Genomic DNA, 22518 nt, shown 5'->3' on the forward strand with positions numbered 1-22518 from the left:
CTGCAGAAAATCCCGCTCCTAGCACCGCACTAACAGTGCGTGCCAAGAAAGAATTTTTACAGGAGAGAGTTGAGCTTAGTGGATCTATCCACCTGAGCGTTGGCTCCAGGGTGGCCAGGAAGTCAAAGTACCGATGAGCTATAGGTACATGAAGCTGCTATCTGGCCCACGATCAAAAACACTGTTAATGCCGTAAAACACCGCAAATGGCCTCAAGTAAATTTGACCAGGTACTGGACCAGTTGCAGATAATACCGACAGTCTTTGAGATGATTTTCTAAGTCGTTTTATTATTTGGTGGTTGTTTTTGTCTTCTCATCGGCGCTGATTTTCGAGGCTGCAGGACTCGAACCCAGATTTTGAGGTAGCTTTGAATGAGGGGTACTTTGTAGATGTCAGTTTGCTTGAGACAATGTGACCGTTGAAGCTGATATCACAAAGGAGAAGGAAGACGCCTTTTCATGCACAGATAAGCTATGCTGGTAGCAATTATTAAGTCTTGAAGTTTCAAAGGCTCATGGTTGGATATACACTATTTGCATGGAACTGCTTCTAGAAACAACAATGGGTATATTGTAAACAAAGCTATGCACCGATGCCCTAAGCTGTACTTCTTCCGAAGATTTCCACCGGTTAATGCTCCTGTACATGGTATATGGTCATAGTTCCAATGCTCAAAGTGCGCACTCGACAGAACGCAATTCGAAGTCAAAGCAGCTTACTTTGGGCTGGTCTTCAGACAAATACGTAGTGTGAAATCGGTGGCCTTTCCATATGCCCTAAAGTTAGAACGTAGCCCTTCTTGTGCAGAGAATCAAGCGCAAAATGGCCACCTTCGTGACGTAGTAAGGTATCGGTGGTTTGCGACGGATCGAAGCTGGTCTCCAGCCGAAGATAGAGTATTATGTAATTGGTAGTCCCTCCTCAAAGTCCGCCTTGGATTGAGAAAGAGGAAATAATGAGTACCAATACGTTGATGAACCCCCAGGTACAAGGAATCCAGGTGTTCATCTCGTAGTATCCAGCAGAGTAAACAGCTCCCAACCTTATAATTCTTTAGCCAAGGTAGTTTGCAAGACCAACACGACTTACACTAAGCCAACAATACTCCCGGCCATGACAGCCTCAAGCCCAGCAATAACGAGATAGATGACAGGTACTGCCCATAGATATCTCCAAGACGACTTCTTCCAACCGTGGGTAAACATGGCGATCAGAACTGCCCCCATGTGGAAGCATGCATATATAATGAGCGTCCATAGTAAAGTAAATCGCCAAACATCTAAGACATAGTAGAGGGTAAATTGTTTGTCTGCAGTGGTGTCATATAGAGTCTGGACGTTCAGGGACGGGAAGCGCGGCGTTTGATAGTCTGGTGGAGGAGTATTTGGCAGGGCCATCTATCGTTTGTATTGATTAGCGCTTTGCTTGCAAGAAGGATGGAACTCAATCTGAACATACCCTGCCATCATGGAGGCTGCAACAGCTCTCAACTTGGCCGATTCTTGCGGTGTCGTTGAGAATAGGATTGATATGACTATGATTATGGGGTGTTGGAATTAGCAGTGACAGGGGACAGGGGTGCAAGGGAGGTTCTGATGGAGCTGAAAGTGCCTCCGGAACGTCATCCAGGCCTCGGCAAAAGCCCGTGAAGTCGGCATGCGCAGCCGCAACCGCGACCTCGGAATTGTCAACTTAGATACTCCATCAAATCTCTATCGACAATTTCCTTCCATTCGCCATACAGACCGAATGCGTCGATATGTCTTCCGATAGACTCCTCAGAACAGTTCTGCAGCATTACCCGGACGTCCACGATGCTGCAAAGACCGAGCAGATCATCGGGTCGACAACACATCTCCTCACCGAGCTCACAAACCCTCTAAATCTCGGCCTTCTCACGTCGCAATTGTTAACGGCCCCTGCGATATGGTTCCAGCCAGGCGGCATTCGCACTTCGGTTCGAGTTATCAGCATATACAATACTGCGGCCGCGCGCATCCATAACTATGAAGTCGCTAATCGCGATCGGAAAGAACCCCATGAGGGCGGTGGATTGAGCTGCGAAGAATGGACGCGCGCTGTCGTCAAAGGAGCGGACGACCGATCGAGGCGATGGCAGCATCTTCTGGTTCTGACTGGTGTTCTTATGGGAATGGAGTCCAGCAATCGGCAATCTTTGTCGCGTGGCATGAGGAATACTCTTGAAGAGGCGGTAGTGATGGCGGCAAATCTGGCACTCGAGAGTCGCGACGAGGATGGTCCGGTCGCAGGCGCATCGGTTGTCATGGCACTTAACTTTGCCTTTCCGTTGCTGTCTGACTTCCATCGAAGCCTCATTAACTGCAATGCGCTGTTGCCTCTTATTGTGTGGACGGTGACAGCTGAGGAGGGCTTCGGCCACGGCCAGTTCTTGGCGGCAGTCAGCTCCGAGGTTGTCGAATCACCAAATCACCTCCTCGCATGGTCACCAAATACGCCCTCGTTTCGATTCATTCAAGAACTGGATAGGCGACCTACTCTAGCCAACATGGGGCCGTTGGCGAAGCTTGCTGGGTACGCTGTTCAACAGGCCACAGACACACAGGCCGTGATTGCCGCGCAAGACGCTCTTCTTGCCTTTAGCAGCCAGGTGTTGGATATGTGGCGGTTGAATCGTTTGAGCGACATAGATCCAGCGCTTGAGGGTAATGTGCTCACTCAGGAGACCATTACAAGCACCTGGCCAGTTCTATGGAACTTGCTGAGGAAGCTCATGTTTGGGACGGTTGCTATTCTGCAGGCGATTGTCTCGCGAAGTCTTCTTGACCCGCGCATGTTGAACGACATAGCTGCTCCTGTCATCGCGTCAAAGTCGCTTCGCATATTACGCAACATCTTCTTCATCTCCTCAAGGAACGGCAATAGCGCGTTCCAGGTCTACAACTTTACATATCTCACTTCGATCGACTCGATCTCCCGGAGCGCCCCTGCTTGCCACAGGTTCCTCCAGGAATTCCGACCTTCCGAGGATGCATCGACATCCACTACATATCTGCAAAGAACATTGGACCTGTTCTACCTTAATCTATCTGAACACTTACCACTTAGTCTGCCAACTGATGCATGCGACGCTCTAATAATCAAACCAGCGATTGCATACATTTCTCATGAAGGACCTACGACACAAAATATGGTTGAGATCTTCGAATCCGCACACAGCGCCATTCTATCAACCATATCTTGCCCCCAACATAGCCCTCTCACCATCGAACTTACACCTTTCTATATCGCTCTGCTGTTCAACTCATTCCCGCAGCATATCTCATCCCGTCAATTCAGAGTGGCCTTCAAGACTGTGATGCAGATTGTATCACCTCCCTTCCCCATCGCAGAGCTGGAGCCGCAGCTATCGGAGACACTTCTAGAGATGCTTCGAGCTTCAATTTCCACGGCGTCGACGAGTCTGCTGCCACCAACAGCAGATATCGTCGCACAAGCTGCGATGGAAGAGACTCAGGAGGAGCGTCATTCTCAGCAGAGTTCACTTGCTTTAGCTCTAGTTGATTCACTCCCATATCTACCTCTTCCTCTGGTGGAAGAATGGTTCACGATTGCTGCTCAAGCCATGAATGAAATTGAGGATCCCGTACTAAGGGAACCAGTCAAGCAACGGTTCTTGCAGATTCTCGTTAGTGGAGAGCTAGACGTGGAACGAGCAGCTATTGGGGTAGCTTGGTGGGGAACTCGAGGAGGTCGAACACTGATTCTCGGTGTAAACGCGGAACCTGCCATGATGAGCGGCGCGCTTCCTGGGCCTGACAGATCTAGCCATCTGTGAAGATGACATCCCTCGGCACAATGTTGCCATAGTGTGCATGCACTGTTCTGGATGAATTCTTGACCTTGCCGGGTCAGATAGTGTATGCTTGCCGCAAAGTCAAAGACAAGCTTGTTGCACGTTGCATTAAGGATGTAATAAAGTAACTCAAGCGGCAGCTATTTGCAACTATAGTTATGTCCTGGAATGGTGACGTTGTGAAACATTTCAAGGGGTTTCGGGTCGTTGGGCTGATCATCTGGCTGTCGTGGGAAACCCCGCAGGCGCATGTGGGCGTTACAGGTGTTGGGCTTGTTGCCGTGAGCCTCGATGCAATTGTGTCATTTGTGCTTGAGTATCTAGCCTCAATAGGCGGTTTGTGCTCGAAGCAGATCGAGATCTACTAGGAATTGGGTGTGTCTCCGTTGAAGAAGCCGGACACGCCGGGCGACGATAGTTTGCTGAGAACGGGCAATCACCACACGTGGGGAGACAGAGTATTGGACAGGGCACGAACTGGATGCCCTGAAGTTTGACTTAGCTTGGATATCTTTTGTTGGTGTGGTGGTCTGAGGAATACCGAACAGCGAGGCGTGTTGGCCTGCCACCAACTCATACACTCGTGAACTTGTTTGAGGACAAAGATTGCAAGTTATAACCGGCTCTTGTAAGATAATACGACCTTAATAGATATGAAAATCTGGGAATGCACTCATCAATATCAAGGAAACAAGCTACGATAGGCAATCAAAGGATCAATTGCCAAGGCAAGGGTCCTGGTGAAGCGGGGTTGCTATTGCTACAGTACCTGTTCTCTCACTATCAAGAGTGAGCAGTTGTTCTGGAACTTGAGTGGGGGAGTCAAGACAAGGTTGCTAGGCCCGATTCCGAGCGCGATCTTGACTTAGACCCCGTCTTGGCAAATGAGGGGAGGGAATGTCACTCAGGCAATTTCATCCTCTGATGCCGATTTTTCCTCCTCTCAAGCGTCGCGAAGCTTCAGGCCAAAGTTCATTTCCGTTGCTCCTCGGCTTTGATCTGAGTCGATCATCCGGGCCCTGAAGATCTGGACTCTTCTTGTTAGACCGCAACTTGGTTCTCGATGCCGATAGCTTGGTACCGATATAGCTCGGAGCTGGCATAGCCACAGTCCGTGGAGCCTACAGGTCAGCTCGTCCAGGTTCTGGGACCCTGCAAAGCTGGGTCGCGGGGGGTCCGTTCATTGCTTGTTTGGCCTAGCGTTTCCCTGTTAGATCAAGGCTAATGCGTCTTTCAGGCAGATCAATGGCCTGAGAGGCTTCAATACGTACCTTGCCTGGGCTATCTCATCACAGACAAGAAACATGACGACACCAGACAAGACAAGCTGAGACTGGCTGATCGTGCCAATTGCTTGCAGAAGAGGCTGATTCGTGGGAATGTCGCACTCACTGGCTAAGCAATGCACAAACAACAGGTTTTTACTCAAAAGTAAATATAGTACAGAGTGATAGAGGGGTTGGAGGGGTATCAAGGGACCCAAGTATCGTGAGAGGTATCTACGTACGATTTCTTGGCAGGGTCTACCACAGAGAGCTTATTCCAAGGACATTCGGGTTACAAGGCGTCCCAAGGATTTGATCACCGGCTTCAAATTCCCAGGCTAAACTTAGCTTTGGGCTGGGTACATGTACCTCATGGCACGACAGTTACAGCATGTAGCTCAGTCAACGCGCGTTCCTTGTGGGACATGATCACATCGTCTCAAGATTCTGATACCCATCTATCAAGTCTCGCAGGTTGCAGGGTACTTACAGTACATGGGGTGTTCCGAAGCTAAAACATTCTGCTAACTAGTCTATGCAGCTTCAGCTTTCTAAGACAAGGTCCATGCCACGATGGAACAGCGGCACGTCATTCCTCCCTGTGATGGAGGAGGGGGAGCTTGCCGATCCACATGATGAAGATGGGGAGCTCTGAGTTAGCTTGGAGGGGGAGGGAGGGAGCTTCTCTCACATAGGTATTAAACAGAAGCTTGCCCTCTCATGTTCGGATTATTTTCCATTCATACCATTGCACAATCTATCTATCTACGTCACCAACTATCTATTCTCTCTCAAACCAAAACCCCCCAATAATCAATATGTCTGACAGCTACGGTGACAACAGCTACGTATGTTCTCTCAGCTCTATCTACCCTCTCATGAAGCTAACTGTCTCTCAGGGCTCCAGCCGCCGCGACAACGACAACGACAACAGCTACGGTTCGTCCAACCGTGACAACGACAACGACAACAGCTACGTACGTTCTTCTTATAAGCTTTCCTATCAACGCTCACTCACACGTAACAGGGCTCCAGCCGTCGTGACAACGACAACGACAACTCTTATGGCTCTGGCAACAACAACAGCAGCAGCTACGTGAGTGCATACTAGTCCTTTATACTCGCACATACTAACATAGCTCAGGGCTCATCTGGCCGCGACAACAGCGATTCTTATGGCTCCAGCAACAATGACTCTTACGGCTCCAGCCGCCGTGACAATGACAACGACAATTCGTATGGCTCGTCCGGTAACTCTGGTCTGAGCGGCGGCAGCGACAGCTACGTATGTGAATCATTATACCAAGCAAACTTTCATAACTAACATGAATATCAGGGCTCCAGCCGTCGCGACAATGATGACACAACCTACGGTTCCAGCAACAAGGACAACGATTCTTATGGCTCCAGCAACAATGACTCTTACGGCTCCAGCCGCCGTGATAATGATAACGACAACTCTTATGGATCTAGCAACAACGACTCCTACGGTTCCGGCAACAAGAGCAGCGACTCTTACGGCACCAGCAACACATACGGCTCTAGCAACAATGACAGCTACGGCTCTGGAAACAATGACTCCTATGGCTCCAGCAACAAGGACAACGATTCTTATGGCTCCAGCAACACATACGGATCTGGCCGTGACAATGACAACGACAACAGCCGATCAGGTGGTTTCCTCGACAAGGTCAAGGACAAGGTTGAGGACAAGCTCAGGGGAAACAAGAACAGTGGTGACAACGACTACTAAGTATGATTGTCTGAGAGAGGTTCTAGCGTATTAGTGTTAGCTACTTATTGAGCGAGATGATACATTCCTCGCTCCTGAATTGAATTTCATTTGTGCCTATATATATTTTCAGCCTGACTTTTCGTGAAGAATTCACTTGTAAGATCCCGTTTATGAGCCATCTCAAAAGATGAGGCAATGTCAATGTCTGCCATTTCAATCATATAGCGTCCGTCGCTATCTAGACACTTGGGCGACATTGACACGTCAGGTCTCTTCGGGTCTAGCTGTTGGTTCAAATTAAATAAGCAATAGTATCCTTTGTGAACAACGCTCTCATTGTATGCATATGCCAGACAAATAGAATACAATATCACATCATCGCCATGCCACTAAATCCCAGCTAAACCAACTTCTTATCAACCTTGATGAAAATCGCACCATCCGTGATGCGACCCTCACAATCCATGAGATGCACAAACCGGTACCCATTACCCAGCCTATCAAGCCTCATACAAGCCCACGCCGCCAAATCATCCCTCCCAATCTCATCATCACGCACTGTAAATCGCACCCATGAGAGTTCATCGACGACATGAGGCACAGGGGGGAATTCGAGACGTTCACCAGCAAAGTCAACCATGTTGCCACGGTGTGTCTTCGTGCGGGCCTTGTATTCACCCTCGCGTTCGTGTCCTTCATTAGGGACAGGGCCGCCGTGGAATTCATCAGGTCCTTCGACGTGAAGCTCGACTTTGACGTAGGGCTCAAAGCCTCTGGCAGAGGTGTCGCCTGGTGGGAGGGGAATGTTTTGAGCGGCGAGGACTGTGATTGTGAGATGGAGCGATTTCCGGATGATGGTGTTTTCGGTTTCTTCGTCGTTGCGATTGGGACGATAGCCTAAAAAGAAGTTAGATGAATGGTTCGCGAGATGGCTTAGAATGAGTATGTACCTTGAGGTTTGAGGACATATCCTCCTGTTCCAGCAAACATGCCTTCGTTAAGCATCATGCCCTCATCCCACCGCTGCCAGTTGAGCGCAACGATCTGAATACCCTTGCGCCAGAAAACAGAAGGGTCGAGATTGGATGATCCTATTCGCAGGCCCCAAGGATAAGTTCTCATGAGGAAGTGTCGATTGTGGTTGAACAGATCAGATGCTTGCTTCTCGTGCACATCAATGACCTTCTTCTCAGACAGGGAAAAGATGTGTGTGGGCATGCCAGCTTCTGGCTGTGTCAAGCTCTTGAAAGACACACCTCGCGCATGGAACCCCATACGACTCAGCTCCTGTATAATCTTTGCCGGCTTCTTTGGTGGAGCATCACCAGCCTGGGCACCAGGGGCTGGCGCCCTGTCCTCCTCCTCACTCTCCTCTTGAGTGGCATCTGCACCAGGTGGTGCATACTTGACCTTGACGATGAGCTTTCGACGCAGCTCATCTGGGCTGGGTAGAGCATCAGGTTCGTTCTCGGGCTCAGGGACGAGAAGATCGCCCCAGACTTCCTTCATAATGCGGACCATGGCAAGTTGCTGGTCCTGTTTGCAGTGGACTTCAAGAGAGACGATGACGGGCAAGTCGCTAACGACAAAGGCGCTCTCACGAATGGCCTCACAGACAGCCCGGAAGGAAATCTCCTTGGTGAGGGTGTAGCCGTGGAGCACACGGGGCTCAACGATAGCGGCTTCGGGCTCCGTAGACTCGGGATCGGCGTCGGGAGCGGGCTGTTGGCCGGAGGCGGGGTCGGAGGACTCATCCTTATCACGAAGACTCGTCTTTGCGAGCTTCTCTTTGAGCTTTCCAAAAGTGCTTCTCTTCTTTGTCTTCTTTACAACCTTTTTCACACCTCTCTCCTCATCGCTGCTGGAAGGACTACTCGTGCCCTCAGGATCAGACTCATCGCCATCCCAAACATCGATCTCGATACAGCGCCCACCCCGCAGCAGAGTTTCGGTGTAAGGCCTGGTCGAACTGTCGCTCGAGAGTTGGTTTCCGGTGAGATAGGTGTTGTGGCTGGAGCTGATGAAGTAGGAAGCAAGGGGATATGAGAGATCTTGGGGTTTAGGCGGGGTTGTAGCAGCTGCATGAGACGACGTCATCCAGGCCATGAAGCCATCTAGATCGAGGTGGTCTCTGGCGAGAAGTTCTTGGACAGCGGGTGAAGAGTTTTCTTGTTGAACATCTCTGATGAAGGAGGTAAGTCTCTCCTTGCTCCAGGTCTTGTCTTCTCTATCGGCCAGAGACTGGAATAGCTTGACGAGTTGGCCGCTGATGATGGGGTCGACGTTGGAGAGGGAGCGAGTGACTTCGCTGGCACCTCCGCCAGCTTTGAGCTCATGAGCCATGTTTCTGTTTCTGGTTTTGTGATGATTATTTCGATGTGAGTTCTTATTTTTTCCAGCTTTTGAAGAGGTGAGAGAGCGGAGAGAGCGGAGAAAAGAGAGGGCAATCAAGTGATGTTGGATTCGTGAAGTTATTCGCTGTCTTTGAGTCTGACCTTGACCTTGGCCCAGAGCCAAAACTTGGCTTTCACTGGCGTCTCCAGCTGTAACTGGGCCCTGCATGGTTCTAGACTCAGAACATTGATTAAGGTAGTTACCGCAAGAAAACAGGAATCTAGGTGATCAGCAGTGAATTGATCAATACCTGGCGGCTTCTTCTTTTCTACGGATACAGGGTCTATCAAGCCCTTACACGGTCACCTTTTCTTCTTCCCTTCATTTTAATCTCACATGGTCTCACATTCAAGCTCGGGCCCAAGACAGCTCACGACAGCTTCAGCTTCAGCTTCAGCGCTACCTAGACCCGCTATAAAGACTCCCAAGACCCCTAAAATCCCCTGTTCTGACCCCACCAGACAACACAAACATGACGCGTTTCAAGGAAATGTGTGCACACAGCTACATACCTAGCTATGTTGCTTGGCAAATGCTGTGGATTGATTGTATCACACATAATTTGGCCAACAGACTTTCTTCATGTATTATCACAAATCTCCTAATTTTGGTATAAAGGAAGGCAAACTCTCAGTCAAGACAACGACGTATGGTGTATACTATTTTTAGTATTCAGCTGGACTAGGTTCACCTTGTAAAATCACAGCCGCCGTTTGATTTTATGATCCAAGCTCAGAAGATTGAGCGATAGGTGGTTCCGAGGATGGTGGCTTCACTATCGTATATATTAAACAGCTTTGAAAATGTACGGCTTGAACCATTGTATTGAATATTTCCAACCATAGCTGTCCTTTAAAACCTTGTATTGATTTGCGCCAAACTCCTAGCCGCCTCGTGTTAGACATGAACATAACAAACATACGGATCCTGTATCGATCAAGTAGATACTAGTATCCAGGTCACATCATTCTTCCCACTGGAGTGCCTAGAATCCATCCCAGTAACATTAAACATTTGTTCCAGTCTGCCCGAAAGCCATTTGGAAACGATACGAGGGGTGATTTTCGTATCCCGATACCCCCTGTCTCTGCGTTCAGAATACATTGGGATACCCGAACAGTTCTGCGCGAGCCAGTGATGAGGGTCACCTATCGAGATAACTCATGTCAGCAATGCGGAGATAAGATAAGGTACGTAATCAAATTCCATCTCGTACCGGAATGATCTTTTGCTTTTGCCAGGCCGCTTTGAGGGCTGTGTCGGCTGCAACAACAAGCAAAGCGATGAGCTCGCTGGTTAGGAGCTTGCCGTCTACTAGCTGCGCTTCATCTGCCAGATAGCACATGGCATGAGGCTTCTGAGGATCAGGTACACGATCATAGCGTGAGGGGTTGGGGAGATGTTGGCGAAGAAGAGCCTTGAGCTGCCAGTTGGCGTTCTTTTCGCCTAGGCGATCAATGAGCCTGGAACTACCGCAGCTTTTCAAATCATGTTAGCTGGGCCGATAGATATGATAGGATAAATCTGGCAAGGCAAGGCATCTGGGGATAAAGTGTTCATACCTGACATCGAGTCATGTGGTGCGAGCCGTCATGACACAATTTCCTTGGGCATTCTCGTATTCAGAGATGTAAGTGTAGAGGCGATCCCACATAAAGGTCGCCTCCCATAGGGGACTATCTCCGAACTCACGAGAGAACTCGTTCACGAAATCTCGACGGTCCTTGAGCGAAGGAGACCCAATCTCCCTAAGCTATTGCTCGATTACTTGAGGCTGAACAAGTTGGGTGTATGGCTCTGCGAGCTTGCCGACTTGACCAGTTTTGAAGTCCATATCGTGGCATTTGATGCCGTAAAGTTTCAAGAAGTCCATGCCCACATGTCTGTCCGAGGATTAGCTGAGTGGACGGATGATATAACGGGCGATCTTGTCAAGATTCGCCCGTCTTTGGTCTGTTCTGTGTCGGTTCGTGTCTGCTTCAGCGTCTTGGGTATTTTCTGATGGCCTTTTGGCGGAATGATCCTGTGGCTCGGCTTTGCGGCGGCATCTCGAGGCTCTTATCAAGGCCTTCTGACTCGGAATAAGCGCCCAGTTTGTCACGGATGTAGATGTTCACTTGCTCAAGCGCTCGGCTACACTAGCGGGTAGGTGGGAAAGCATAGGTGCCATTATAAAGTTGATGCTAGGTTAAGTTTTAGAGGCTTCCGGGACCCTGTAGAGCTTAGCTTAGCGGCAGTCGTGTATTTTATGGGCCTGCTTGTATTTATTTGGTTATTATAACAACAAGCGCAGGTCTCCTTCACGGGAAACGTTAATGACGTCAATCCACTATATCTCATAGCCGCATACCTTTACTGGAGGAAGCTGATTCGCTTCCTTTCATCTCAAGTTAAGCGCCAGGACTTCAAATATCGTCCGTTTTATAGCAATAAGTTACCAAAATAGTAATAGGAGCCTTCTCCCTCACAAACGCTGGCGGGCTATATAATTACTCCAGCATAGCAGTGTAGAAAGGCCATCGTGCCCTTAAGTTCAGGAATGATTATAGGGACCATGATTAGATCAGCAGAGATGTGCTTAAGAAGGCTACATCCTACTTAGGTACGCTGAAGTCCTAGACGAGATACATAGAGTCCTTTAGCCCAAACAATAAGAAGATCTCGGAGGGAACATTTGCAATGGTCCAGTACTATCAGCGTCTGTCTATACAGCCAAGACAGAAGCCCTCTGATGAAGAAATAGACCTTTCGTCACCCAAGGTTGCTTTCAGTCCTCGAGTAACGGAGTCAAGTAGCTCGACGGTACCAGGGATCCACATCACGACCAGAGACGCCTTCTCGCCCCCCCAAGGAAGATATGCCAATAGATGAGCACTTTGGTAATCTGGATCTCGATTCAGACACATCCAGCCTTAATTCAGACCCGCTGGGCCCGCTCTCGTACCACTCGCCCCTCTCTGGAGAAGTCAGAAAGCAATACCAGAGTATTGAGGACGAACAAATCGTTAATACCGCTTTGGTTCTGTTCCTCAACGCCCTCACGCTTCACTGCGATTATGCCCAGGGGGCGTGGACCATCTATCGAAAGACCTTCGTGGTCAAGGCCTCGGCAACCAAGGTGTACGAGGCACGTGTGGATGGCCTGTTGCGGGTCAAGCACAGAACCTGTGCTATCGTCGAAGTCAAGCCCCTCATCAGGTACGGGTCGGAAAAAACCCTCCACAAGATTCGTATGCAAGAAACGGCTCAGATGGCGGCTTGGATAGCGCAGGATCCCCCTGTGCTGAAGAAGCCCAACACCAAATTTAGACGTCTCCTCCTCTCTCAGGACCATGGCGAAGTTTACCTCATCATTGCCACTTTTGATTACCAGTACGTTGAGTACATTTGTGCACTAGGGACTGGTAGCAGAGGAAAGGGGGGCACACATTCGTTTCTCGAGATGCGTGAGTACGGCCCGTTTGAAGTAAAAAGTCCCGAGCAGATGGAGCAACTAGGAATAATCTTGCTGGGTGCTTCGATTCAGGGAGGCTTGTGGGACATGTTCCAACTTAGACTATACCATCATGGCGTGTCTTAATGCTGCATGAATTCACTTATCATTTGTGAGCCGCTTGCTCTTTTCTCCTCGCCTCTCGTTCTTCTTCTTATCCAAGAACTCCTCCAGATCAACATGAATTCTTAGACCTTTTGAAGTCATGGTCTCAAAGATACCCTTCAGTTCCGAAGAATCCATCTCTCTATTCAAAGTGAGGAAAGCCTCCATCATGACATCCTTAGACCAGGGGCAATGCCTCAAGGCCCTGAACAATATATCCTTAGCTTTTGGTCGTAACTCTCTATGTGAGCTGCAGAATCTGATAAAATGTATCCATAAAAATGTGTTGAACTTGCAAGTGTCGCTTGATACGGCGTGCTCGAAAGCTGCTTTCGTCGTGTTGACGTTTCCCCGTTCGATTTCGTGATGGACGGCGAAAATTCGACTGCTCAGGCAATCTTGAGCTGGAGTCAAGGCTGTTTCATGCAGAAGCGTTCTTGTTTCGTCGATGACGCGAAGACTGGAGTCGGCCCATTCGAAAAGTGATAAGAATATGGTGTTCCTCGGGAAGTACACCAGGAACTGTTTCAGCTGCTCAAGCAGATATGCACGACGGAAAGGTCTTGGCTTTGTTAGTAATCATGTCTGACAATCTTTGAATTAGGACTCACCCTCGGGTTGCGTGCAAGTATAATAGCCCCGACGCAAACTGCAATAATCGCTCATGAGCGCGAGATGCTTGGTAGCCTCGAGACTTGAACTCGAGAGACATTCGGTGCACTGTCTCTATCGCAGCCGAAATAGTTCCTTGTGATGCCGACATTGGTTCTGTGCAGCTCTCAGAAGTCAAGTACGACAACAGGACTAAGCACTCGGTAAGAGTACTCGCATCCTCGAGGTTCGCGCCAGAAATAAAGTCACTCGTTAGAGATGAGAAAGTTCGGTGGGCTTTGAGAATATGTGTTGATGATACTTCAGGAGTTTCAGCCGACCTTCGAAGAGCATCGTCTACAGAAGAGCATAATCTTCGAACTGCTAGCTGTTTATCACCCCCCTGAAGTTCCATCCACGACCAAGTTCTCCAAAGAGCAAACACATCTGCTGATGGTGACTTCTGCAGGAACTGGTCAGCATGGCGACGAGTCAAAATCGGAGAAGACAGATTACTCACCGACGCGAGCTCAGTTGCTGATGATACGACCTTGGATGCAACTTCGTGATTTTCATTTGCATACTCAGCAATAGCGTATGCTCGGTAAAGACCAAGGTTAGTCGGATAGCGCTTCAGTAAAGTCTTTGCCGCTTTCTTGCTAGAGCCATCTTGAACCTGAGACAACGCCAAATGGTATGTGGCTAAACCCCCAAAGTTGGCATTGTGAACCAGTTGCTTCGTTGCGTTGACCATAAATCCAAGTTCAACGTCATTCTTTCTATTCCTTGAGGGTAGATAGGAGAACCATTCTGACTGAGGAAAAAGGACGTCGAGCGTTTCCGAGACGCAAAGAGGGTTCTGGCGGAAAGAAGGGGGCTTCCTTTGGATCTCAGTCGGATCCTCGTCTCCTGATAATGGCGTGGGAGCACTCGACTCCATGTGTAATGTGAAAACTGCAAGGAACTGATCATGGTACGCCTCATCGGTCCAGTGGTCAGACCAGAATGTTGGGGGGTATCCCTGGAATATCAGAAATGCGTCCAGCACTTGCTCCTGCACAGCAGGCAGGATAATTTTTGGAACGAAAAAGAGAAGTGGCTCGATGTCAGAGAACATCACCACTCTAAATGGGTCGTCTTCTGTTCCTTCATCCATGGTTCTAGCCGGAATTCGAGCCTTATCAGCTTGTGAGCTCTCTAGGGTTGCCCATCGTTTGTAGTCATCTCGGGACTGGTATTCGGGCCCTTTGATATCTTGTAGTGGTTCGGGAGCATCGCCTACTCCACCATCTGCTACAAATTTCGCCCAACCTTGAGCGTCTGCTTCTCCTATCCTCGGGACTTCGCTCTCCCAGAAGTCACGAAGTGGTTCGAAGGCTGCACTCTGGTCATCCAGTTGCGTGGGCCGGAAGAAGTTGAGCTCCAGAAAAGCCTGCCAAGCTGCGACTGCAAGCTCCTTATAACCAGAGTCATGGATGAACCTGGTAAGTCTCAGAAAGACATAGATAGCTTCCTTCAAGTCTTCGGGCTCAATGCTCACTTGTGATCGAGACAAAACATGTCGTATTCTATCCAGGTGCATTTGCTTGAGGGTGTCAAAATGGAAAGCAGAAATGTTAGACATGACAAAATCAAGATGCGTCTTCCACAGAGTGAAGCTCTTATCCTCATCCTCACGCAAATCAAGCCACTTCTTGGCGGCGACTTTGCTATTCCACACTTTTATACCTTCCCGCATGAGAGGAATCAGCACCCGAATGCGATCTTGGTGATTTGATACATTAGACAAGGCTGATTCAAGCATGTACAGCTTGATCTCCGCAAAACTGTGCACCTCAGCTTCAAGTGCCTTGTGATCAACATCCTCGCCTGCTCTCAAGAGAGCATCTTGGTGGTTTGCCAGCTCGAGCCATGCATCTATATCATCTGGCTGGTCTTTGGCACGTCTCGAGAGCTGAATTGACTTCCACTTCAGAGGATTATTCTGATCGAGATTAATATCGTCTGCAGCCGCATCTGACTCGGATTCCAAGTCGCTGTCATCGTATCGACGTGGTTTCGCCTTTCCCTCTATGGATCGATAAGTCGGCTGTTCCTCATCTTCTGAAGAATCAGAGGCTTGATGCAATTGTTTGCGCTTCTTAGATGAGCTTAGTGCCAAAAAGTCCCCGTCTTCTTCACCTTGACCATCATTCTCTTGCTTCCTGACTCTTAACGGTGTAGGTCTTACACGCCAGTTTCTGGAGCGCAGACCATCCCTATCTTTCAAGGCATATGAACCTTCACCAGGCATACGTAGACTGAACTGATCTCTTGGTCCATCGCGGTGAATTACAAGACGACCCCGTGTGCCCAGGACCTTTCCATATCCATCACGGTAGTAAACAGGAACCTGAGAACGGTCAAGACCTCCGTAGCGAATGATCAAGGGATCACCTTTGGTGTCAATGGTGTACAGACGCGATGCATCGTCACTGCTGCGTGTAACTTTGGTAAGCGGGCGGTGCTCAAGTGCTTCAGAGTGACCAGTTCGCGATTTCTCACGATGTCGGTCGCGAGAGTGTGTGCGATGCTTTTTTGACCGGTGATGGTCGCGATGTGAATCAGAATGGTGATGACTTCGTTTCCTCCTGGAATCTCGCTCGCGTTCTCGCTCTCGCCCCTCGTCCTTAGCGCTAGAGCTTGTGGGCGTGTCCTTATCCTTATCCTTGCCTTTTGGTTTGAAAGAAGAAAATTTGGGTGCCTTCAAGTCGGAAGTCTCGGATTTTGACTTAAAAGATGCAAATTTAGGTACCGTAGACTTGGTGTCCTCATCCTTGCTGGACATTGTGCTGATAGGTCGACAGAGTTTTCGTCATATCCCCATTATTGTGATTTATAGCTTGTGTGAGTGTGGGCAAGGATTTGTGAGTCTTGTTGTCGAAAAGAAGGTTGATGATAAGGTCAACAGAAACAAAATACAAATATCTTGTAAGTTGACTGCGAGACTGGGTGTGAGAGAGCGCGTCAGCCTCGACTTTCAGCCACAGCGAAATGAAATACAGTGCGATATTAGTTTTGATACTATTAATTATCGGCCTTAATAAGTCCCTCCTCCAATGGTATATAATTCCCTGCAACTCATCATCAGATCGTTTGTTAGCAGATTCAGAATTGCTACTACATTTCATTCCATGAAAAATAGTTCTTGTCTCGTTCTCGTCGGGTACCTGAAAGAATCATCACAGAGGGCACGATCTTAAACTGAGCGTCAGCAACCCCTGAATTAATCCCATCCATGTCCGTCTTACAGTCCAAGCAATCCAATCGCACGAAAGCGAAAAGCAAAGCTAATGATTGATCTGATTGCAATCATCCAATGTGTCAGCCCTAGGGACAGGTTGTCCATCCTATAAGCCAGGGGCTGCATCATATCAAACTGCCATTAGAAGCATCCATTCAGTTGAACTCCACTGGAGTGAGGGTGGGAGCTGTGTAGGTCGTCAAAACCTTCTAGGAAAATGGAGGATCGAAAGCTGAACGGCCTGTGGCGTCCACGTTCGGGGACCTAAATAAGCGGAGATGACACTGTATCTTAGCGGACTTAGCAGGGGCTGCATTACAGCTTAAAAACTCCCTGCTTTCTGCCCCTCGCTAGCTACAAGCTTATCTACACTCCCGTCCCTCTCTCGCCATGGATCTCTCCCCAACGACACTCGTCACTTACATTGCTATCTCTGCCGTGACTCTTCTTGTCGGCTGGTTCATCATGGGCTTCTTTGGCGGTAACAAATTCCCCGTCGAGGGCAAAGTATGCCTCCTCATGAGACGTCTCATGATCAGTCCCTTTCTGACACAGCACGACTAACAATGCCTGTAGACAGTCCTCATCACCGGTGCATCCGAAGGCATGGGCCTCAGCGCAGCCACTCAATTGTCTGCGAAGGGCGCAAATATTGTTCTCGTCTCTCGAAGCGCCAGTAAACTCGAAGCTGCTCTTTTCACCGTCAAGGTCCGCTGCCATTCTTCTATCTGCTTGTACAGTTACATGCTAACTTGAACCTAGGCCGCAGCCAAGAACCCCCAAACCCAACGCTTCCACTACATCGCCGCCGACGTCTCTGCCGAATCATACGCCAAACCTCTCCTCGAGGAAGTCATCAGCTGGAACAATGGCCAAGCCCCCGATATCGTCTGGACCATCGCTGGATTCTCCTTCCCCGAATTGTTCGTCGATATGGAAATGAAGTCAATGCGACAGCACATGGACGTCAATTTCTGGGGCACAGCTGAGATGGCACATGCCGTTATGCGCGAGTGGCTCACTGTAGACAAGCCTGTCGAAAAGGAGCCCAAGCACCTCATCATGACTGGAAGTGTCTGTGCCTGCTACTCTCCTCCAGGATACACTCCCTACACTCCCTCTAAGTATGCCATGCGAGGTCTGGCCGAATGTATCCAGCAAGAAGTTATGCTGTATCCTCAGAATGTTCAAGTCCACCTAGTTTTGCCTAGCACCATTCTCTCTCCTGGTAATGTCCGCGAGAACGAGCATAAACCCGAGATCACCAAGACCATTGAGAAGGACGATCCCAAGCAAACCCCAGATGAAGTTGCTGCGGCAGCTATCAAGGGTCTGGAAGCTGGACAGCACCATATTACTGTAAACTTCCTTGGTTCACTCATCAAGTGGGCATCTTTTGGTGGCACTCCCAAGAACAGCTTCGTTGATGTTCTTGGAGCTCTGCTTGCTACAATTGTGTGGATCTTTGTTCGCCCTATTCTTGACCACCAGATCAAGAGTCACGCAAAGAAGTACGGCCACCCAAGCTTGTACAACAAGAAATCCTCAAGCGCTTAATAATGCATTATCGGGTTCCAAAAAATCCAAGTAATGATTAGAGATACCCATTTAATAATAATAACCAAACCTGCTATGCTTTTCTGATATCTATGTATGTGGTGGTATCCATCAATATCTATAGTCCCCGTTTATACGCCGCTCCATTTACCAAACTTGGTATATGACTTGAACATTTCCTTTACAATAGCACGTCCGCTTCCGTCCATGGCGTCGTTCAGAATCTTCCTCACCTCAGGGGGTGTAATATCAAAGATGGAGTTCATGGCCGGCTCAAGAGCATCTCTCACTCGGCGGGGCACATCAGCTTCAAGTTGTAACTTGACGTACTGCATCATGACAAGGTACATATGTCGTCCAGCTGAACGCTTCGCCGCATCTGTAGCTGAGTCAAGAGAACTCTGGTGCTGAGATCGAGATACAGCACCGGCTGTTGGCTCGCAGATAAGAGTAACAAGACGGGCATAGCGATGAGCCTTTGTCTCGTGTGAGCTTTGGCTTAAGGTATCAGTAGTACTGTGGTTGACAATGAGGTTACGGAGAAGAGCCTGCATTGCTGACAAGAGAAGGTGGTGGTGACCTTCAAGCCGGAGACGGTGTTTCTTGATGATAACTTCCATCAAATTGCACAACAGTGCAAAGGGTACTCTTTCATTGGACACTTGTTCGTCAAGCGGCTTCGTTGATAGGCTCAAGTCAGAGATGGTGTTGAGCACCAACTCGATGTTCCATTGGGTCATTGACTGGGGCTTTCTCTCCAGGAGTGTGCAGAGAATACGACACACTCGGACACAAACGGACTGGCTCTTGAGCGTCAACAGGGTCGAGGTCAGCTCACTGTGGGCGGTCGCTAGGTCAAAGCCGGAGCTTTTCCCTTGTAGATCAGGGCATGCTACTCTGTGTTAGTTGACACAACTTCAATGGCTTCAATGGCTTCAATTGTCTTACCTAGGAGCTGGTTCACAACGGTATAGATAGCCGATGCTTGACCATCCGAGTCCGAACCTTGCACAAACACATGAATGAGGTCCCTCAAGTACGCCATCTTAGCGGGAGTATCCATCTCCTTTGTGACCGAAGCAACATTGCTCTGGAAGAAAGGCTCGCGAAGTTCCTGTGGTACCTGGCTGATGCTGTAAAACGTTGTTGGTCGGGGTTCTTCCAAATGCGTTGAGAAGTATGTCCTGAGGAACGTTTGTATTTGCCATCCGCGGAGATCTCCTGCCGCCATGGCTGCATGGCTGCTCCTTTCCGCCTTTCTTATGTCCGATTCCTTTAGCTTGGAAGCCCCTGAAAGACTCTCAAGCGACTCTGCGGCATCGACCGCAGCAAGAAGCCTGAGGTCGGCAATGACATTGTGAGTCTCAAATGCTTTCTTCGTTTTCAAAAAGTAGCCAGTCGCTGAAATTACACATTTTCCTAACGCATCCTTTGCAGCATCAGACACTGTGCTTAGCTCAGGATGACTGGCGAAGTTTGGTGACTTTCCAACCTCTGTGATTAACGTTTTCAATAGGGTCATGCGGAAAGGCGACAAATCCCCAGCTTCTTCACAGTCAGAAATGAAACTGCGGCTCTCCTCGAAATATTTGTTACTTCGCTCGTCCAAATGCTCCGCCATCTGTCGAACAGTGGCAGCCGCCATCATATAATATGCTTCGATCAGATCGGTCAAAGTGCCGTCTTGTGTAGGTGTTGAGCTAGAGATGTCTGACATGGCATCCGCAACATCAACTAGATGAGAGAATTCCATTCCTTCGTAGAAAGTCGCTCGGCCCATCAATTTAGTGGACAGTCCGAGGATGTATCTCCATCCCTCGATCGATACCCGTTTTGTCGTCTTTGCTCTGTGGGTGTTGAGCAATTCCATGATACGTTCCCTCTGGGGTCGAGTAAAGGCATCTGTATAAGTACTGCTCAAGCTCCGGATCCAGGCCTGGCTGCCCTCCGCGGGCCATCGCTTCTCCTTTCCATCCTCTTCCAACGACTTGATCAATCGGTCGATAAGGTCGCTAGCGACTTTGACTGTGTTCATGTTGTTTTCGTTCTCAAGTAGAGATGCCCAAATGTCCCTCAACTGAGCAACTTCACTACCAGGTAGAGATAACGCATTTTGTAGTGCTTGTGGGAGGCTGGCTTTGGTGCCATAAACAAATCGACTTAAACGACCAGAACCCCGTAAAAACCATGTCAAGTAATGCTCTGGGGCTGCTTCTTCGAGGAAAGCTGGCTTAGGATCATGCTGTAAGAATGATGAAAGGCCTCTACCCTTCAGGGACTTTGATGAGAGCAGGTCCTTTGATAGTCGAGTAGTGAAAGCATCCACCAGGCTTGCAGGCTCGTTGATCAGTGCGTCATCGGGGCTCATGGAAACCCAGGCTTGACAACAGCATTTGAAGGCTTCATACGCCTCCTTAGACTCAAGAGGTGACTCGGACAAGATCTTGGTCAGTTGTCCTTGGACAGAGGCCCAAATTTCAGCTCGTGACTCAGGGGTCACCCAAGAAATGGTCTTTGACACAACTCCCCACTTCAGTGCTGTCAAGGTGGACGACGTCTTTTTCACTTGGCTCACCAAACCAAATAGCTTACTGCCAACAGCATCCACGTACGTCTCGCTTTGAATGCCCTGAGCAATGGAGTCCAAGAAGAGGCAGAGTGCCCTGGAGTGCAATTTCTCTCCCTTTACCCATTCCAATACCTCCAGAAGCTGCTGTGGTGACATCTCCTTTTCAATCAAGCTCTCGAATGGAGTATTTCCATGCTGCCCTTGGCCAACCTGAAGCCATGGCGAGGTAGTCTTAGTCTTCTGCTTCTCAACCTTACAAAGCTGCTGAAACCACAACTTCAAGAACCCAGCAAAATCTCGTCCAGTTCGGTGTACTTGAGCGATGGCTTGAATGATCTTTGAAACTGATTCTAGATCCTCTTGTTTAAGCTCTGAGGAGATGCTTCGCTCGCAGGCGGTCTCTAGCAGGCTTTCGCCTTCAGGGAGCTTGAACACATCAAAATCACAACCAGCAATGACCGCGGTTAAATGCCAGTTTGTGCTGTCCTCCTGTAGAGCATACTCTCGGCAAACAGAACGCAGATCATTTGTGTCGATCGACATCGACTTTTCAGCCGCTCGCTCCAGAACAGCCTGCACAAGCTTATCTCGGTTCTCTCGTCCTCTTAGCGAGCCTTCCACAACTTTGAAGATCTGCTTCATCCAGTCGATATTTCCTTTCCGTAACCTTCCTTCACTAAGAGCATCTGTCACACTTGAAGCTAAGAAGTACAGCGCAGGAGCTGCTGTATCAAGATTTTTCTCGGCTGCATGAAGTGCTCTGGCGACGGGTTCCATATCTTGTCGGTTAATGAAGGCGGCTCGGGCGGGGAGTATCAGATTGCGATGCATGAGCTTTTCCAAATCGATTGTCCATTTCGTCCGTAAGGGCTCTCGTGTAGCCCTGTCGTGTGATCCATCGATACCCTCCAGTTTGCTGAAGATGGCTGCGGATGGTGTGAATAGCTGTGCTGCGACCTCCAGTGTATCATCGGTTCCTTGCAAGTGAAAATCCCAAATGGATGATATCGTCTCCATCCACGATTCCCTTCCTTCTTGCTCTTCACCGCTAGTAAGCGCAACATTGCACAGCGTTAGGGACAATGATGTCAAGGTCGCAGCGTCAGCCGCTGAGGTACAGAACAGAGATCGGATATGCTCTGCACCGATCTTGTCGTGGGATGATTGCGTGGCAGATGAACGAAGTCGGTCCAGTAATGTCTTCAGGGCACTGAGCAAAGCATCTCCACTCATAAGACACCCTTCGGCATCTCGTAGAGCTTCCAAGTCGAAGCTCTTTGTTGGCGACCGCTTTCTCTTGGAGGAGCTGGATGATGAATTCGTAGCTGGTTGTGAGATATCTTTCAGAGTTTGCTGCAGCACTGCAATGAATCGTCTATCGGCAAGAGACTTTGCGAGCGAGAATAGAGGAATGCGCTGAAAGACGCATTCAAGGATAGTCCAGGTCAAGGGCCAGCGTCGCAAAGTTTCAGCATGTTTTGATGCGCCGTTCATCGACTTTAGCAGCCATCGCAAGCTGCTCTCCTCTGCAGCATGGAATTGGCTATCTGCTAATACCGTCAAACTCTTCCATAGTTTTTCGAGATTCTTTCCATCTTCGCCCGGACCGTTTTGGTCAAGACCTCTTACAGTCTTAATCAGGTCCATCTTTTGCTGTAGCACATGTAAGCATTCACAATTGGGAAGCA

The 22518-nt window shown here is 49.1% G+C and overlaps 9 protein-coding genes across 18 annotated transcripts; 4 read left to right on the top strand and 5 right to left on the bottom strand.

The window, feature by feature from the left end:
- Window positions 1-477: 477 nt before the first annotated feature.
- FOIG_05542 (uncharacterized protein) lies at window positions 478-5231 on the bottom strand. Of its 4 annotated transcripts, none has more exons than XM_031204182.1 (4): window positions 5110-5231; window positions 1462-5034; window positions 1093-1400; window positions 478-1045 (listed from the first exon to the last, which is right to left on the bottom strand). In XM_031204182.1, exons 3-4 carry the CDS (start codon window positions 1398-1400, stop codon window positions 925-927), a joined length of 429 nt encoding a protein of 142 aa, XP_031066011.1. In that variant the 5' UTR covers window positions 1462-5034; window positions 5110-5231; the 3' UTR covers window positions 478-924. The 4 variants fall into 4 exon arrangements, with proteins under 4 accessions (XP_031066011.1, XP_031066013.1, XP_031066010.1 ...); XM_031204184.1 differs by lacking the exon at window positions 5110-5231 and having other exon boundaries at window positions 1462-3034; window positions 3084-4457; XM_031204181.1 differs by having other exon boundaries at window positions 1093-5034.
- FOIG_05543 (uncharacterized protein) lies at window positions 1564-4714 on the top strand. Its single transcript, XM_031204185.1, has one exon. It carries the CDS (start codon window positions 1763-1765, stop codon window positions 3818-3820), a length of 2058 nt encoding a protein of 685 aa, XP_031066014.1. The 5' UTR covers window positions 1564-1762; the 3' UTR covers window positions 3821-4714.
- On the top strand, window positions 4745-6961 carry FOIG_05544 (uncharacterized protein; the record flags this gene model as incomplete). Of its 5 annotated transcripts, none has more annotated exons than XM_031204186.1 (7): window positions 4758-4965; window positions 5076-5594; window positions 5645-5951; window positions 6003-6080; window positions 6131-6199; window positions 6248-6388; window positions 6440-6961. In XM_031204186.1, exons 3-7 carry the CDS (start codon window positions 5922-5924, stop codon window positions 6854-6856), a joined length of 735 nt encoding a protein of 244 aa, XP_031066015.1. In that variant the 5' UTR covers window positions 4758-4965; window positions 5076-5594; window positions 5645-5921. The 5 variants fall into 5 exon arrangements, with proteins under 5 accessions (XP_031066017.1, XP_031066015.1, XP_031066018.1 ...); XM_031204189.1 differs by having other exon boundaries at window positions 5076-5585; window positions 6440-6856; XM_031204188.1 differs by having other exon boundaries at window positions 4745-4965; window positions 5076-5951; window positions 6440-6856.
- FOIG_05545 (uncharacterized protein) lies at window positions 6574-9528 on the bottom strand. The gene is made up of 2 exons (XM_031204191.1): window positions 7789-9528; window positions 6574-7735 (listed from the first exon to the last, which is right to left on the bottom strand). Exons 1-2 carry the CDS (start codon window positions 9398-9400, stop codon window positions 7239-7241), a joined length of 2109 nt encoding a protein of 702 aa, XP_031066020.1. The 5' UTR covers window positions 9401-9528; the 3' UTR covers window positions 6574-7238.
- Window positions 9529-10430: 902 nt separating this feature from the next.
- On the bottom strand, window positions 10431-10846 carry FOIG_05546 (uncharacterized protein; the record flags this gene model as incomplete). The annotated part of the gene is made up of 2 exons (XM_031204192.1): window positions 10431-10710; window positions 10830-10846. 2 exons carry the CDS (start codon window positions 10844-10846, stop codon window positions 10431-10433), a joined length of 297 nt encoding a protein of 98 aa, XP_031066021.1.
- An 887-nt stretch (window positions 10847-11733) lies between these two features.
- FOIG_05547 (uncharacterized protein) lies at window positions 11734-12873 on the top strand. Its single transcript, XM_031204193.1, has one exon. The coding sequence runs from the start codon at window positions 12090-12092 to the stop codon at window positions 12810-12812; it is 723 nt and encodes a 240-aa protein (XP_031066022.1). The 5' UTR covers window positions 11734-12089; the 3' UTR covers window positions 12813-12873.
- FOIG_05548 (uncharacterized protein) lies at window positions 12080-16455 on the bottom strand. Of its 2 annotated transcripts, none has more exons than XM_031204195.1 (3): window positions 13942-16455; window positions 13442-13881; window positions 12080-13392 (listed from the first exon to the last, which is right to left on the bottom strand). In XM_031204195.1, the coding sequence occupies exons 1-3, from the start codon at window positions 16246-16248 to the stop codon at window positions 12825-12827; spliced, it is 3315 nt and encodes a 1104-aa protein (XP_031066024.1). In that variant the 5' UTR covers window positions 16249-16455; the 3' UTR covers window positions 12080-12824. The 2 variants fall into 2 exon arrangements, with proteins under 2 accessions (XP_031066024.1, XP_031066023.1); XM_031204194.1 differs by having other exon boundaries at window positions 13442-13884.
- Window positions 16456-16569: 114 nt separating this feature from the next.
- On the top strand, window positions 16570-19060 carry FOIG_05549 (uncharacterized protein). Of its 2 annotated transcripts, XM_031204196.1 has the most exons (3): window positions 16570-17211; window positions 17281-17412; window positions 17467-19060. In XM_031204196.1, exons 1-3 carry the CDS (start codon window positions 17095-17097, stop codon window positions 18259-18261), a joined length of 1044 nt encoding a protein of 347 aa, XP_031066025.1. In that variant the 5' UTR covers window positions 16570-17094; the 3' UTR covers window positions 18262-19060. The 2 variants fall into 2 exon arrangements, with proteins under 2 accessions (XP_031066025.1, XP_031066026.1); XM_031204197.1 differs by lacking the exon at window positions 16570-17211 and having other exon boundaries at window positions 17226-17412.
- Window positions 18229-22477, bottom strand: FOIG_05550 (uncharacterized protein; the record flags this gene model as incomplete). Its single annotated transcript, XM_031204198.1, has 2 exons — window positions 18229-19153; window positions 19210-22477. 2 exons carry the CDS (start codon window positions 22475-22477, stop codon window positions 18393-18395), a joined length of 4029 nt encoding a protein of 1342 aa, XP_031066027.1. The 3' UTR covers window positions 18229-18392.
- Window positions 22478-22518: the final 41 nt, after the last annotated feature.

This window comes from Fusarium odoratissimum (assembly GCF_000260195.1).
Source record: "Fusarium odoratissimum NRRL 54006 unplaced genomic scaffold supercont1.7, whole genome shotgun sequence".
Classification (NCBI taxonomy): Eukaryota; Fungi; Ascomycota; class Sordariomycetes; order Hypocreales; family Nectriaceae; genus Fusarium; species Fusarium odoratissimum.

Bases quoted from the DNA above. Each gene is read 5' to 3' on its own strand.
- FOIG_05545 (XM_031204191.1), bottom strand. From the start codon at position 9,400: ATGCAGGGCCCAGTTACAGCTGGAGACGCCAGTGAAAGCCAAGTTTTG. The intron at 7,736-7,788 runs GTACATACTCAT...ACTTCTTTTTAG, and splicing joins ATATGTCCTCAAACCTCAAG to GCTATCGTCCCAATCGCAAC.
- FOIG_05548 (XM_031204194.1), bottom strand. From the start codon at position 16,248: ATGTCCAGCAAGGATGAGGACACCAAGTCTACGGTACCTAAATTTGCA. The intron at 13,885-13,941 runs GTGAGTAATCTG...CAGTTCCTGCAG, and splicing joins CAGCAACTGAGCTCGCGTCG to AAGTCACCATCAGCAGATGT. The intron at 13,393-13,441 runs GTGAGTCCTAAT...AACAAAGCCAAG, and splicing joins TACTTGCACGCAACCCGAGG to ACCTTTCCGTCGTGCATATC.
- FOIG_05543 (XM_031204185.1), top strand. From the start codon at position 1,763: ATGTCTTCCGATAGACTCCTCAGAACAGTTCTGCAGCATTACCCGGAC.
- FOIG_05549 (XM_031204196.1), top strand. From the start codon at position 17,095: ATGGATCTCTCCCCAACGACACTCGTCACTTACATTGCTATCTCTGCC. The intron at 17,212-17,280 runs GTATGCCTCCTC...CAATGCCTGTAG, and splicing joins AATTCCCCGTCGAGGGCAAA to ACAGTCCTCATCACCGGTGC. The intron at 17,413-17,466 runs GTCCGCTGCCAT...ACTTGAACCTAG, and splicing joins CTGCTCTTTTCACCGTCAAG to GCCGCAGCCAAGAACCCCCA.
- FOIG_05547 (XM_031204193.1), top strand. From the start codon at position 12,090: ATGCCAATAGATGAGCACTTTGGTAATCTGGATCTCGATTCAGACACA.
- FOIG_05542 (XM_031204182.1), bottom strand. From the start codon at position 1,400: ATGGCCCTGCCAAATACTCCTCCACCAGACTATCAAACGCCGCGCTTC. The intron at 1,046-1,092 runs GTAAGTCGTGTT...AAGAATTATAAG, and splicing joins GGGAGTATTGTTGGCTTAGT to GTTGGGAGCTGTTTACTCTG.